The sequence below is a fragment of the Lytechinus variegatus genome, chromosome 1 (assembly GCF_018143015.1).
Source record: "Lytechinus variegatus isolate NC3 chromosome 1, Lvar_3.0, whole genome shotgun sequence".
In the NCBI taxonomy this organism is placed as follows: domain Eukaryota; kingdom Metazoa; phylum Echinodermata; class Echinoidea; order Temnopleuroida; family Toxopneustidae; genus Lytechinus; species Lytechinus variegatus.
Genome location: NC_054740.1, coordinates 93953958 through 93970809, shown reverse-complemented (window position 1 = coordinate 93970809; position 16852 = coordinate 93953958). Strand labels below are relative to the sequence as shown.

The following is a 16852-nucleotide window of genomic DNA, read 5'->3' as shown; positions in this document are numbered from 1 at the left end:
GATGTTGTAATGATCCGGTATACTATACTTCTAAGATGATAGTCCTAAGAAAATCATAAATACCATATTTACCGAAAACCTATTTTATGCTGTTTTCAGATTCATATTAAAAATATAATTACCCCCTTATACTGAATCAAATTGGTGCTACTCGCGAGATAATCGAAATACGAAATAAAGAAATGAAAGAAGAAAAAATAAAGTAATCGATATCACCTTCCTTCTCACAATCATGAAATTTAGAAAAAAAAGTACGAAACTCATTTTTAATGTTATATTCACATACAAGAATGACATTGGGAATTGTCTTTAAACACTACCTCTACAAAAAGGCTGTCATTCTATATCGTAAAACAATTGAAACCATCTCTTTGTAGTAGGTCGATAATCTTTGCTGTCTTAGAACATTCTTACAGACATGACAAAGGAAACAGAAACGCATTTCCTTTAGCTGCCAGACGATACAAAATAGCTAAAATGAAACCGAATTGAGATCAATCTACACATATCAAGAGATTGATGACTTAAATTCAATTCCTACTTTCGACCTTTCCTATATTACAGCGAGTGAATATCAACTACAAAAGATTTGTCATGTCGAAATACCGGAGAGTGCCCTGATGTTATGGATATAGGGTCTTTTATGAATCTGTGATTATGAATGCTAGAGTTTGCTGTTGCAGTCTATTCGAAAAGAAAAATCTTCAAAGAAGTAGAAGAAGAAAAGGAGAAGGATAAGAAGAAGAAAAAGAAGAAGAGGAAGAAGAGGATAAAGAAGATGAAGAAGAATAGGAGAAGGAAGACGAAACATAAGAAGAGAAGGAAGAAGAATAGAAGGAAGAAAAGGAAAAAGAAAAAGTATAAGGAGGACGAAGAGAAGGATGAGGAAGAAGAAAGAATATGAGAAGAAAAAAGGAGAAAAGATACATTAGAACAGAAAATCCCCAGAATTTGTGATACGCTACTTCAAGAAGCCAACAAATATTGTATCCCTTGGTGTCAGTAAAGGTGTATAATAAAATCAATCGCAGGCACAAATGCTCATGCACTCACATCCACAATCACTGCATAACCAACTGAGTATGCATTTCCCCATGTCAGAGGTATTTGCATAGGATCTTGGTAAATATACAGGCATAGAGGACCTTATCAAGTAGGATACAGAACGCTACAGGTTCTCGAGTTACACCACTCGATGAGGATGAAGATGACGGTGGAGGAGGGGAGAAAAAAGGGGGTAAAATGAGATATAGAAAAAGTATAATCATTTTATTTTGAAAATATAGCATCTAGAAGTGCTTGGTTGGCCCACGGGCGAGCGAGATCAGTTTTCACGTCGAGGTTGGCGGGCGATCAGAGATGTTTTAGCCTTTGCTGAGCTTAAAAGGACATGGTGAATATTGCTGATGGCGAGTAAAGGTAGCAAAAGCGATGACAGCATGGGGAAAGGAAGGGGGGGGGTTAAAAAAAGAAATAGGAGAGAGACTGTGGCAAAGAGAATACTGACAATCGCAAGATGGAAGCAATGCATAAATCAAACTTCTCTATCCAACCCCTTTTTTATTTTCCCTCACTCATTCTCTCTTTCTCTCCCTCTCTCCAACACTCCACTTCCTTATCTCTTACCCTCTTCTTTCCTTGGTTTATCCAACTGCACTACCCAGTTGTCAAATAAATTACTTAAAATACAAAAAAAGAAATATTGATTTCAATGATTTTAATGCCAAGTTTTAGTATAAATTATTTATTTGTATATTGACAGTCATGTAATGTTTAAATTCAATAGAAAACTTTAACTCATTATTCACATTCATACATTATGGTATACTGCTAAATATTTATAATAGTGTTGTAATGATATAACATGTATGGATAAGATTATCAATCTACAGACATTTTACAATGTAAAAAAGGGAATTAATTTCAACACTGAATAGAAGAATTTTTAATTTCAAGAGAAAATTTGTACAATTGTAAAACCCAAGGAAAAAGAGGGAAGAAATTTTAATCAGACATGTTGTCTAAAAGAAGCAAAGAAAGTCTACAATGCTATCATGCAATGAGTGTATTTGTCATCAAGAAGACAGTGTGAAATCAAAGGCATTGTGTACGTCACAGTAATCTAAACCCGATAGTTTTGGTAAGATGACTCATTACTTCTATCATTGCATACTCTACATACGATTCTATGATAAGCTAAACTTCATGACAGATTGGAATGACTATTTCATGTAATCAAATACTCATTGCTTAAGCTAAAGCCAGGGTAATAATAGCAGGGCCCACAGTTTTTGGAACTGAAGTGGCTACCCCGGGTAAATAAAGGGTGGCTTGTTTCATAGCGCTTGCTAATGTTGTATATCACTTTTTGTTATATAAAACAGGACCCAAGCTAGTCAAATGAAAACATTGAAATTATCAAAATCAATTTTCATTAAATTACATTAACAAAAATGAACAATATGAGGAATGACATTAAAAGTAGAGTCATGTTAAGTAAAAAAATATAATATGAATTTCTGACCAATTTCAACCTTGAAGAAATCATAATCATCATAAAACATGACTCTACTCTCACTTTCATAAAACTATAAAATATTTGAAGATGAAAATAAATCCTTTACCCTAAGTTTTTTTCTTTTAATGATTAGTCTTTGCAAATCATCAATAGACCATCTTAGGTGATGCATTTTATAATTTCATTCTCTTTGTACAACTAACTTCATCACATCACAAATCCTCTTTACAATGTTGATTGCACATTTCAAAATTACATTTCTGATAAAAGGTCTAAAGTTACGAGACATTGACAGGCAATTTTCAGTAAGTAGTCGAACATTTTTTAACATTAAAATGAGAGCAACCGAACAGTACAATGGTGCTCCTAGATGGATTTTTGTATCATAAATCAACTGTTTATACATACTGCACTATGGTTGCTATAAACACCATACATACAGATATCATGTTTATCATTTCTACATAACTGTTTCACAATCACTTAATACATTGCACAGTAGCAGTAATCAAATGCTATTCATTTTTTTTTCAATCGAATATAAAAATCTACAGTATTCCTTTTTAACAGTTTTAATGCAACAATTTACTGAGTGTAAACTTTGTGTAGTAAACTTTAAAGTTAATATTCACCATAACTTCTTTATTTGAAGAAAAGCAATGATTAGGTATTTGATCTGGCAGTACTAAACATGAAATCTATAGATGAATGAATACGCTCCCATTTTACTTGTATGAATTACACACAGATATTTGACGTAATTTGAAAGATTGTTCCATCTACGCCAGAAGTCCTCTTTGGTATTAAGTAGATGGATAAATCACTATGTAAAAGGTAATCTCTCATGATTAAACCCCCCCCCCAAAAAAAAAAATGCCTCCCTTTGTCATCTTGGAAATCTTTTTCTTACTATCCTCCACCAACCCACAAGCATGATTGATTAATATTAAACATAAAATCAAACAATATCAAGATTCAGAACTATCTTCCATACAACAGAAGACTTGCAAAAAAAAACCAAAAGACATTATACTAATCATTACAGAAACTAGTATTATCAAATGATGTGTAATAATAACATAATATATTTCATTTCAAAAGCTGAGTTTAACATGAAATTCCCTGATATTCATTGGCAACAAATAAAGTCACGTAAAATGTCAAGTTTATAAAATGTACATTGTCACATACATTGTACATCATCTAACAGAGATTAAAACAACTACATACATGTAACGAAGAAAATATTGAAAAAAAGTATGCTTTGTTTCTGCTCAACTACACTTTTACAACAAACAATGAAGTAATTTGAGATATAGCTTGGGTAATACTGATACCACCATACTGTATGGGAGCTTAATAATTTATCCCAAAATTAATAAACAGGAATTCAATTGCATGAAATATCAATTTCTTTAAGTTTAATTGATTTAATATGATTTAATTCCATATCTTGGTCTATCATAAACAGTATTGTTTGAGGTATATGTACAAGTGATAATAAGAAACATTAATCTTGATTTATAAATCTCGAATTATATTGCTCTGTTTATTTCAAAATGTATATAATTGGCTTCACACATTGACTAGAGAATTCCGAAATTGCCATAAGATTTGTTATTGATCTTATTGCAATCAGCTACATAAAGCCTGGGATTAATCTGATCGTTTTTTGTTTGAGAAAGAATTTGTCATCGCCTTTTGTGGGATTAAATAATTATCTTTTAACAATGACAAACAATATCAACTGTTTCCAATATAAAAAAGATGAATTGACATGTTTATCTATACCAGAAAAGGTCCATGTAATTACATTATATTTCAGAATGAAATGTATAGATGCATCAATTTCACATAGAACCAAGACATTCATTGCTTACTATGGAAGATCACTTGGTTTTCTGCAGTCACATGATTCAGAGCTTACAGTCACATGATTCAGAGTTTACAGTCACATGATAGATTACTGGTGGTCACATGATTCAGAGCTTTGAATTGGCTATGTTCTCCTTAAGAAATGGTCCAATGTACTTGTAAGCAGCAGGAACCTGAAAAAAATGAACAAAATTGTGAAAGCACATTATAGGGGAAGTTCACCCTGAAGAGAACTTTCTTGTAAAAATAGCAGAAAAATAATTAAAAAATATTGGTGAAGGTTTGAGAAAAATCAGTTAAAGATTAAGAAAGTTATTAGAGTTCAAAGTTTTGTAATTGTGATGTCATAAATGAGAAGCTGCCCTTTATGTTATGTAATATAAAATGCATGAATTTCAAATTTTGTATGGTTCCTGATGACTTAATTTGTTTTCTATACATGATCAGGTGTGAAATGATTTGTCTATTGATATACCAAGGTAAAGTGAAAACCATCTTCAATTTTCTGAGAAAATGACATTTCATTGATTTTTTACCATTCCCTATGTAGGAATGCGGCTCGCATATGACGTCACAAATCAAGTAATTGAAATTCTAATAACTTTTTAATTCTTTGATGAATTTTTCTCAAACCTTTAGCAGTTTTTTAAAATTATTTTTTGTACTATTTTTACAATAAACTTTTTGTAAGGGTGAACTTCCTCTTTAAGATTGTTTATGCTACACTGCTTGTACACAATGGATAACATCCAATTACATTATAAAATGAATCTTAATTAAAATATTTTTAATGCTTGCCTACCACTAAATGGCCAAATAAAAAAGAACAGGTAACCAGATTAATCTACATGTATCTCAAATTACATGAATATATTTAATGTCTCTTCCATGAAAATGACATTCATCAATTTTTTAAACTTGCAAATTCGATGTTTCAAAAACATTCTAATTCCACTAAGAGGTGATTCTGTTTCCTTTATTCTTGCATTCATGAAGAATAAGCAACTGTGATAAATGCATAATTCATTCTTACAAAGAACTAAAAATACCCCCCCCCCTAAGAAAAATATAGATGGATTAATGACTGCACACAGTGAAAACTATGCATCCTCCATTACCAAAACAAGAAATTATTACACAATTTTGAAAATTTTTAAACGATATCTGACCTTGTGACACTAACATAAAATCAGCTCATTGTCAATCCAATAAGACAAAAGTTTTAACCCTCAAACAGTTCTTCACTGGTATCAACAGAAATAAATATTTTCAGGTTAATGTCCACTGTGACCTTTGACCTAATGACCCCCAAAACTTATTTTGTCATGGTTGAATGGGGGGAGGCAGATTCATCTTACACTGCCGGTGATCTACTCTATCACCTCCGTTTATTCTGTATGATTTAAAGCATCCTCCCTCCTACCATCTTACTCTTCCCCAACTAGCTCTTCCTTTTCTTCATAAAGTGTGGTCTAAATATAATCTACAAGAATACTAACCAGTAGGTTTAACATAATAATAATAGGCATTTATATAGCGCCATCTATCTAGAAATATTCTATTCCAAGGCACGTTGTTATTATTATTACATACATGTATAAATAATTGGGATATATGATTAGCAAGCTTACCTCTTTCTTGTTTAGGGGAGCTTTCTTGGCCCACTCATACAGGTTCTCATAGACGTTACCATCATAGCGTCCAAGTACTGAAGATAGCATCTTATCAGGGATATCATAAGAATCAACCAGAGTTACAGCAATAGGTCTGATGATTGCTAGTAGGTCTATCAGCTGACGCTCTAACATATCTATCTGCTCACCATTAATATAACCATCCTGAAACCATATCAAAACAAAACAAAGGAAAATGAAATATATATTTTTCATGGAGGATATGCTAAGAAGGCTTCATAGGAATTAGGACCCAAATATATCACATTTGAATTTTTATTCCTTGATTTTGAGCAAACATTTTCATTTCATCCATAAATAGAATGAATGAGATCAAACAACTTTCCAGTTGTGTAGATAAGACTACGCCAAGGGTGACATGTGCTGATTAATGTTACAATCACAAGGCTGATGGCAGAGATTTGGATCCCCCTACAAGATAACATAGTCGTTTCCAAAGTGTCTTTCCCCTTTCAATAATCTTGTTTCTGAGCAGACAAATTCACAAGCAGGAAGCTATTGTTTTCAATGTTTTAACGTCTTCAAATGTACGCAAATTATCTGCTAAAACCTTCAGGAATTACAGAATTAATAATAACAAAATAATATTATACATTTCATATATATAGTGCTTACTACATCGAAACAATGTTTTTTGGTGGTTTAGAGGTATGTTATTACCCCACTCATCGGCTCCTGGATTGTCTGCACACAATATTAGGACTTTCTCCACTCCCTGGGGAGTATTAAAACAAGACTTTTCAAGCTTTATTTCTAGGCATACGACCTTTTCATACCTGGGTGGAAAGTGGATTGACACCTTGCCAATGGATGCTTGGCCGCAATGGGATTCAAAGACACCACCCTCTGATTCAAGGAGGGAGTAAAAAAAGGCAATGCTTCCACATCAATCAATTTATTATACTACCATACCTGGAGCAGATCTCCTTTGTTTTGGCTGATCCCAAAGATAGCATAGAGCTGACACAAAGACATGAGAGCATCCACTGCAGGTTGTGAAGCATCGGTACTATTTACTCCATCAAAGAAACTCTCCACACAGTACAGGTGACAATGGGCCTACGTTTATCAAGCAAATAAATAGGAAAGTATTAGTGTTATCTGTTAAAGTGGCTTTAATGATAATTGTTTATTTTCTTATTTTGTATTAATTTTGTCATCATGTGCGCCTCGTATTATGCTTTGTGTTACATCTTGTCTTTCCAGTGATGCCCATAGAGAGTTGATTATGATGGTGAGTTGAATATGGGGAGTGAAAAACAAACCTGTCTCATGAGGCCAAATGCTTCACATCATTTGGCTTTTCATTTCATACAAAAAATTAAGAATGAGTGATATTAAACACTCAAGTTTAATGTAAATGTTTATCATTGCAATTTTGGTGAGATACATGGGAGGATTGTTCTTGGCAATGATAGTAATAATAATAATCATAATGTGACTTATAAAGCGCCAAATCCACTCTGTAGAGTGCTCAAGGTGCATAAAGAGCTAAGAGTTAAATAAAAAGGTTTTTAGAAGATTTTTGAAAGTTTCGACAGAGGTAAATTTTTTGGGGTCTTCAGCTTTCAGTTCTTCAGCAATAGGTCGAATGTAGTCATACTTGATTTCATATGAATCTTTGGTGAATAAAAAACAGTCAAGAAAGTATACACATGAACTGTATTTACCATTGCAGCCTTTATAAGATACATGTGGCAGTTGTTCCATGCAACGGGTTGAGAGTGACCCTTCTTGATTTCTTCACCCATCCTCTTTGCTGCTAACATCACAACACTGAAAAGAATATTAAAATCACATCGATGAATGAAAACATTAAGTAGGCTAACTAACAACAAAACCAGCAAAATGTAAATGATTACGATTGGCATGCCAATATACAAATAATATAAGACAAACTTTAGCTTAATATTAATGACAGTATACTGTGCAATATATCATGTAATCAGGCTATTGAGTAAAGTTACGGTAAATTATCAGTTAGCAATGTGAACTTTTCCATTAAGGGTTAAGTCTCTCTGGCCCTACCATTGAAGGGACCTAAATGGTTACTGCCAGATGAATTCTAATGTGCCCATTTAAAATGATGAAGGTTGACCTACAGTAAGTAAGCATCTAAAAGAAATTCAGAGAGTAATTTTGAGGTTAGCAATCCTGCTAAGCAGGATTAGCAATCCTGCTAAGCACCTTTTCATTTCTCTTTGTATGCAAGCAGAAAATGATGGGGGGAGAATCAGGGAATCCCCTGTGAGAACCTTAGCATACCCTGTAACATGCATTGCCTGTCTTTTCACCTCAACATTTATATTGCTCTTTAGCTACAATCAATGTTTGCTATTTCTAGTTCAGTGGTTAAGCCACATTGAGGGTAATTGCAAGACTCACATTGCCTATTAGGTGGACCAGTCCAGTCAGGCAATCAAAAATAGTGAGCTGAGCCTCAGTCCACTTTTGAAGTATGTCATTTGTATTTCGGGCCAAAGAGAAATAATCTGACTTCATATTCTGAAGCTAATGTCAATAGTCACAATTAATCCTACCATTGTTGCTATTATCTAACCTGTTATATGTTATGTATGATTTTATGCACAACTGGTGACTTTGGTGCTAAAACAGATTCTTTATCATTTTGATTTCCAATCAGCAACACTTGAAATCCGATCTTTGTACATAATAATTATCATTTTGATTAGGTTTGAATAGGAAATGCACATCCATTATATTAGATAAGAACATGAAAATAGGAATATCTCAATTAGCATGTTATTTGGTCACCAGTCAAGTACAAAGAACATCTATCTGAAACACCTGAAGCCTGTTGCATAAAACTTTTTACCAGAGAAAACGTTGGTAAAAACTAGAAAACTAAGGTTAGTCTGATTTCTGCCATTGACTTTAGCACAGGGCAAAAACTCCGGTAAAAACAACCTGAGTTTTCTCAGGTAAAAAAGTTTTATGCAACGCGCCCCAGACTATATTCCTACCTCTTGGCCCTATGTTTGTAGGCATCTACCAAGATATCCTGTCTGAGGAAATCAGTCTGTCTCTTAGCCAAGCATCGAGGTGATAGGTTTGATTGAAGGTATGCAGCGCAACCAACCAGTTTATTTCCTGATCCTACCTGTCTGGCTACCTTCATCAGGTACCTACAAGAATCAAAGGACACTGATGATCACTAAACCTACTCTAAGGTTGTATATCTCTCAGAGAGACACATGAAAAGAAACAGGGGTGAGAAAAACTTCATGAGGTACATTGTTTTTTCACAAATGACGATTAAGGTAACAATATTTTACAGGGATAATCGTTTAATATAACATGACACATCATCAAATAGAGGCATGTAACAAAATATTGGTTACATCTTTGGGCAGGAATTCTGCTGTGTCTTTCAATGGCATTCCAGTTGGACAGTAATATGATTAAATACATGATTCAGAATTGATATGGTTTTAGTAAATCACCTGGCTGTCTGTAGAAACATGACAGTGTTTTCTCCTTCATAGGTAGTAGCTGGGACTGCGGTGGTATATAGTTCTGGGAAACCACTGGCCTTAGAATATCCATGACCTCCACAAGACATCCGAAGCTCCTCTAAACCACTGGCAACAACAGCTGATGTGAAGGCTTTCAGTCCCGCTGAGGTCGCATGGAGCTGTAAAGGTACCATGTAAAGCCACAGGCCATTATGGGTAAGTTGATTAAATAGTGGGTAGAAATGTTTCTGATAGAAACTGCTTATGTCAAGGTGCTGGGGTGAAGTTGATATAGCTAACAGCTAAGAAGCCCTAGGGACTAAAATAAACTTGTGCAGCAGCATTTCTATGTCCAATTGTAAATTGTTCATATCAATTTGCAGTTCTTGACCTTGGTAAGATAATTAAGTATCTGGCAGGATTTAACCCTAACAATTCAAATGAAAAAAAAATACCATGCAAAATTTCATGGGACTAACAAAGTTATGCAACGGCAGGACATGTATACTCATCACTATGTAATCACAACTTATTGTTCATTTTTATTTCTGTCACAGAGGACTTCAGACACCATAGTCTGATGGCATGGAGATGTCAGAATTAAAGAGAATTTAAATGCAATTGAATATTATTCATGAAATGACAGGGTGTGTCAAAAAATCCATAAATCCTTGCTGACTGATACACACCTCAGGCAGGGAGCTAAAGTTCCCCTCATTCATCTCAGCAAGGCTATCAAAGTATGTCTTCATCATCTCCTTTCCAGTTAAGATGAAGGCAAAGGATGTAGCAATGTTGGGAATGATCTTCAATTGCTGGCTCTGGTAATCAAGGATCTTTGCTTCTTTGGTACTACATAGAGATAATGACCACAACACACATAAATCGTTACACATTGTTAATAGACTATGTCCAGGATCTTTGCTTCTTTCTCGCATTTATGATTAAATAACCCATAACCTGTCAAAGAAAAAATACTCTATTAAAAAGTTCATAAAATGACCTACAGGTGTTCTGGAAATAAGAATCCATCCCATAAGACTCTGGTAATGCCCCCCTCAACATTTCTGTGTTCAAATGAAATGAGTGACAACAGCTCGATTCAAGCTAATAAATTCTCTCTTGGGGTATCAATGTTAGGTATTCTCTTTAAGGCACTTATCATAATATTGATACCGGTAGTCAAACCTTACATCAATGAAATGAAATTATGTAATTGGAATTTGCCTGTTGTATTTCTTCATTTTCTTGTTTGTTTTGGTTCAAAGGTGTCTTCAATGATGAAGGTAGGTCATGCCTATTGCTACAGGAGACCCAAGCAATCTCCATCCAGTCAATCATAAGACAAGCACATTCAAAACATCCTCTACGTTGACAAATATTATATAATATGAAAGCCAACTAGTAAGGTGTGATAGCTAATATTATTGTTTATCAATAAAAAAATTGCTTTAATTACTTAATATATTACAGACTTTTAAAAGTAAATTAAAATCCATGATTTTGAATTTCTGTTCATAATAGCCCATATTCTGAGCTTGAATTTTAATTAACTTCGTACGAAGTTGTAGTTAAACAATGGATAGCTGGTTTTGGCTGAAATCCTTCACAATTCAAATTCAATTTAGCAGCTCATTTCAAACAACTATTTTTTTTTTCACCTATAAAGCTTGGGTAACAAACATGTAAAAACATAATTAACATTTTTTGGCTTCCCACAATTTAAGCAGAGTTTAGACTATGGCCTAAATTAACCTGGACTAAATTGCAGGCCAATATGTCCTATTTTCCAACATCCATCTATCGGAATACTGGGTTATGATCAGTAACAGACCAGTATAAACTGAGACTTGACTCTGCCGAAATCACAATTACAACTACATGTACATATCTCTTTTAATTTGCTTCCTGAATGAGATCAAAATACTGAGTGTGAACAGACACTCTCTTGATCACACTAAACTCCTCCTTACCCAGGAATGAGTTCAGACTGTCTCCTTACAACGCTGTATCTTGTTGCTATAATACAGCCCTTTGCCAGGGCCCAACCTGTGTTTCCCACGATAGCGCTGCGAATCGGCAACATGCTACCATAGCTAACCTTCTTGTGAGGAGGTGGAACATACGTTCCATCTGGCATGACCTGTTTTTAAAAGAGATTGTGATATTTAAGGCAACAAAAAAAAAACACTTTGAAACTGTAGATACCTACTTAAAGCTTTGGGTAATCCAATAGTATACTATAGTGACCATGTAAATTGAGTATCCTTAGTCATTGGATTTGCAATGTTCTTGTAAGAATGGAAAACTGCCCTTTGTCCCCATTGTATTAAAGTTACTATCATGGTTAATTTGCCATCTTATTATAACACTATGGCGGCCATGCCTAAGAGCCAATCAAAAACAAGATTCCAATAAAGATACCAGAAAAGCATAATAGAAACTTTCATGCAGCTGAGCCCTGAACAATGAAAGAAAATTAATTTCAATTCAATCATTATTAAGTGCCCACACCAGTCAGAACTAGTGTGAGTTGGTTTGCATCATGTAGCATTGCTTTGGCAACAGACACACCACATTCAAACAAATGAAGAGACACTTTGATTTCATATTTTCTCTTGTTTCAACTTAGTATTCCCAGTTAAAAGATATTTTTTAAAGTGAATGTTACATACCTGAGAATGTCTCATGCACATGTTTTCTCTTGGAATGCGATAGTGGTTAAATCGCAGAAAGCCATTATCAATGTTGCTATAGCCAAACTTTGGTCCGATGTCACCCAATTCAACACCTGAAAGTGACAACAAGAAACAAAATATTGCTTATAAGTCAATTCTAGTTGATATTAGAATCATTTGGTAAAATGTAGTTAACATGGTGGTCTCATAACAAAGCTAAAAGATTAATAATCAGGCTGTTATAACATCCAATCAATCAATAAGATTGGTGTTAAAGGACTTGTAATCCTTCTACCCATTCGAGGATACTACTCTATAGTAGAAGAGATAAATCACTGTCAGCCCTAAAACAGCATTCATTACCCTTAAACTAACACTCATTCTTGATTAGATTATGATAAAATCCCAAATTAGATACATTCATTTTGGATCAAACGCTTCTAACAAAACTCATCAACAGATGGAAAATTTTAGCCATCGTATGCCGATGTATATACATATACATGTAGCAAGCTTTTTTATAATTTTATGTTTTTTATATCAAGAATTATCACATATTAATAATAAAAGATATTTGAACAGTGCCTTTTGGACCATGAGATACAACAGACTTTGAGATGTCATCCCTGGTCAGCATAAGAATGTAAATTACGAGGCAGTCACAGTATTGATCCAAGTCCAGTACATATGTGAAATGAGGGAAGCATTTCCTTAACTGTTGTGTGATAAGGCCTAGCCGCTACTTTGACTACCAACTTTAACTGATTATGTATTTTTTCTTGTCAGTTTGTTCAATTTTGTGTATTTATTAATTTTATTTGTTGTTAATTGTGCGCCTTGAGTGTCATTGACAGATACAATGTATGTGCGCTATACAAATCTTTAATTATCATTATAATTATTAGGAAATTAATGGTAGGTCTTCATTTTTTGTTTGATCCTATATTATTGGTGATGACTTAAAGGAGAGAGTGGAGGTTATTCCACAGCCTGTATGCGGTAGACAAAAAAGCTGCATCACCAGCCCATCAGTAGGTACCATAGAAGAGTTGAATAGTTAAACAACATTCTTGATTTGTAAACAAAGTTTCGGCATTACTCCTTAAACGCATAGGAGTAATGCCGAAAATTTGTTTACAAACTATGATTTCCTCCTATTAAAGCCACTTTATTTACTATAAACATTCTTGATTAAAATTCTTGGTATCAAGAATTATGTTTTTGATATCAAGAAATATGATTATGCAATAAAATGGCTTGCCATACCTAGGATGGTATAGGCAGGCTCTAATATGACAGTGTAAGGCTTACCAGGGTGAGGTAGATGTGTCTCTAAACTGCGTAGAGGAACCATGAACATATGAACTCCCATACAATGTCCTTTAGTGTACAGCTGAGCAGCTACAATAGCATGGGTGACAGTCTTACCCACTGTTCAAATTAAAACATAGGATTAAAAAAAATACATTAATTCCATTATAGCAATCAAGCAACCTCATCTCAAACATTGATGGAATTGATGAGTAGGCCTATCATAAATACCTAGTAACTGGGCAACAAAGCCTTGTACAGGATTATCTCAAATTTTGGGACAATGACTATTTTTTGCATCATATATCAAATTAGATGCATGTGGTACAAACAAATCCTAGCTCTCTATCTTAAAGTAAGAAATCACTACCCCATTTATCAAATTGCTGCCACTCTATTTAATAGGGATATGCTTGGTATGTTTTCTGCAAAGGGAATATTTTGATACATGAATATTTGGAGTTTAAGCATCACATGCATTTAAAGCAATTATTTTCTCGTTTGTAATTAAAAAAACAAAACAGGCCATAAACAGAAAAAATGAAAAAATAATTAAAAAAACACCAACATGCACATTTTCTTATGTTTTTGCAACTATCTATATGTACCTATTTGGTCACTGATACAGTTTCTATTCTCTTATAAACTAGACCACTTTCATATCATCCAAGGCAGAAGATCAAGCCCTACAATTTTTTCTCCAGGTACTCTTATATGCAGGTGTTTGATAAACACCTTGCTAGTGATGTGTGCACAGACATGGATGTAAGTGCACACTAGTGCAAAAGTACCAGTACATGCATACAGTATCAGACACAGAAAGATCTTAAATTCCACAGATGTCAACAGGTCATCAGCAGCACACCAGGTATCACTGACGTTTCAGTCATTTGAGTGCTGTACAAATCCCCCTGGCTGGCCAGTGCTATGCTGGTATACCCTGGAAATCACCCTCGTTGACACTGAAGAGATGTAAATTGTCCAGAAAGCACTAAGATGCCTTCCCCTCATCCACACGCATCTCCCACTCGTCCTTTGCAGCTAACAACTCACCCATATCTTGTCTCTGCCTAGTCTTACTACACACTGTCCCCTTTTTGACAAACTCGATACTCCTTAACCTCGGGGGCCCATTCTTCTTTATAGCCTCTACCACAGCCCTTGCCAAAGCTCCCATCTCCTTCAAAACCTGGTAATGCCTCCATGTATAGGCTTGCAATAACCTTCCACAAGTTGACATGCTCTTACGGCCCTCTTGCCATCCTGCAAACCTTGCAGCTGTCGTGCTCCACACAACCCCACCTCTTCAAATTCACTGGCGTTGGCAGGACATCAGAGGTGGAACTGTTCATAACGCGCACGGCTCCAGACGACATCGTCCTGAGTTGGTCCCAGGAGACCTTCTTTATCCAAACGAGTCCATGCACCCTGCACACCCTCCAGTGTAGCTTTACATTCCTCCTCTTTCTCCTTGACCACCTCAACCACCAAACCCCTCTTGCCCTTCCTGCCTTGCTTGCTATACATGTACCACCTCATGCAAGAAAGATACCCTACCCCGCTCCCACAAACTTGGACAGCACCACACATCTCCTTCCATTTAGCCATTGTCATGGCTTCATCCGCAGCTCCTTCTGCCTTCCATTTTCTCCCTGTACGGATCAGTTTCATATCTACTATTGTCTGATCCTCCAGCTCTCTCATCATCGTGACCAACTTAACCTTTCCTTGTACTCTTCTACCACTGATGCCTTAGGAAGCCTTCGCTTTCCATATCTACAAAAGAATGCCAAATCTGTCAACATTCAGGGAACACCTAACCAATTCTGGTAGAACAAATTCATCTTTTACTGCATCCTCTCAACAATGGAGACTGAGTTCTTATACGCCTGCAGTTGCCGCATAATCTGTGGCAGCAACCCACAATGGCAGCACCACACCTTCGCATTCCCAGGGATCAATGTCCTATCCACCTTCCTTAACCACTCTACCACTCTGTAATAGATCTTCATCCCTTGATGCATGTCATTCAACTTATCTTCATACCAATGTCCCAAACTCTTCATCCCTTTCTCAGAAACCTGAGGTATTTCCTCATGTATATTTACATGTACGTTCTTACAACTATCTACCTACATATATTTGGTCACTGATACAGTTTCTTTTCTCTCATAAAATATACCATTATACAAAGCACAAGAACAAGCCTTATTTATCTTTTCTCCAGGTACTCTTATATGCAGGTGTTTGATAACCATACAAACACCTCGCTAGTGATGTGTGCACAGACATGGACGTACTTGTGCAAAAGAGTGCCAAAATACCAGTACATGCATACAAAGCATTATTGACACTGAATATCTTTGATTTATAATGTTTCTCATTATACCATAAATTTCCCATTTTATATGGATGTTGATGCACGACTGTACATCTTGTTAAAAATATTTTTGTAAATCTTGATTGATTTATCTTTTCTAATGTAGAGATAGATTGATAAAGAATAATCATTAGAAAAACAAGATGATATAGAGTGAACAATGTTCAAGATAGGATTATGCAGAAAGATATGTGTATATGTAAAGAGAAAGAGAGGAAGAGAGGAGAAAGAAGAGAGAAGAGGAGAAATGTCATGAAGAGTAGGAGAGCAGAGAACGTGGGCTGTGTTGGCTCAGTTGGTAGAGCGTCAGCCTCACAACTGGGAGGTTGGGAGTTCAAGCCCAAGCTGCATCAGACAAAAAGATGTTAAGAGATGGGAATTGATGCTACCCTGTTTGGCATTCAACCATTCAAGGGATAGAGCACTGTCGATCACGTGCTGCTCAGTGGCTGCCAGGCCCATGATTAATTGGGAAAAATTAATTTTCAGATGATTTCTATTTCAGATTTCTGTTTGAACTATGAAATAACCCAACAAATATGAGCAAGTGTTACTCTGTAACTTAAGCACCTTAATCAATGGTTGTCTGAATCACAAATCAGTTGGGAAAAATATACCGTATTTTCTGGTGAATAAACCGCATCATTCCTCCCCCTTTAGAATCTTGACAAGTCAGGTGCGATTTATTCAAAGAATATTAAATATCATCAGAAAGCTGATTAAATTTCTTAATTGTTTAAAATTAAGAACAATCAAGAAATATATAGAAATTTTTAAAACTATCTGTTGGCTACTAAAAACAGAGAGTACATTTTGCAAAACTTTGATTGAAAAATCTTCTTTATAATGGTAGTTTTATATAATCAGCAAAATCACTATTAATTTATCAATGTTTTTCTTAAAAAAATACCAGATGTTTT

The 16852-nt window shown here is 35.0% G+C and overlaps 1 protein-coding gene across 3 annotated transcripts in view; it reads right to left on the bottom strand.

Moving 5' to 3' along the window:
• Window positions 1-1702: 1702 nt before the first annotated feature.
• LOC121429041 (peroxisomal acyl-coenzyme A oxidase 1-like) overlaps window positions 1703-16852 on the bottom strand; it is a 33544-nt gene continuing 18394 nt past the window's right edge. For all 3 annotated transcript variants that reach the window (XM_041625950.1, XM_041625942.1, XM_041625957.1), the window contains exons 5-14: window positions 13553-13672; window positions 12239-12354; window positions 11537-11706; window positions 10253-10415; window positions 9552-9742; window positions 9072-9233; window positions 7758-7863; window positions 7000-7146; window positions 6025-6231; window positions 1703-4566 (exon numbers count right to left, since the gene is read on the bottom strand). In XM_041625950.1, the coding sequence (XP_041481884.1) occupies window positions 4501-4566; window positions 6025-6231; window positions 7000-7146; window positions 7758-7863; window positions 9072-9233; window positions 9552-9742; window positions 10253-10415; window positions 11537-11706; window positions 12239-12354; window positions 13553-13672 (1448 nt within the window). In that variant the 3' untranslated portion in view covers window positions 1703-4500. The remainder of the gene's footprint in view (window positions 4567-6024; window positions 6232-6999; window positions 7147-7757; window positions 7864-9071; window positions 9234-9551; window positions 9743-10252; window positions 10416-11536; window positions 11707-12238; window positions 12355-13552; window positions 13673-16852) is intronic.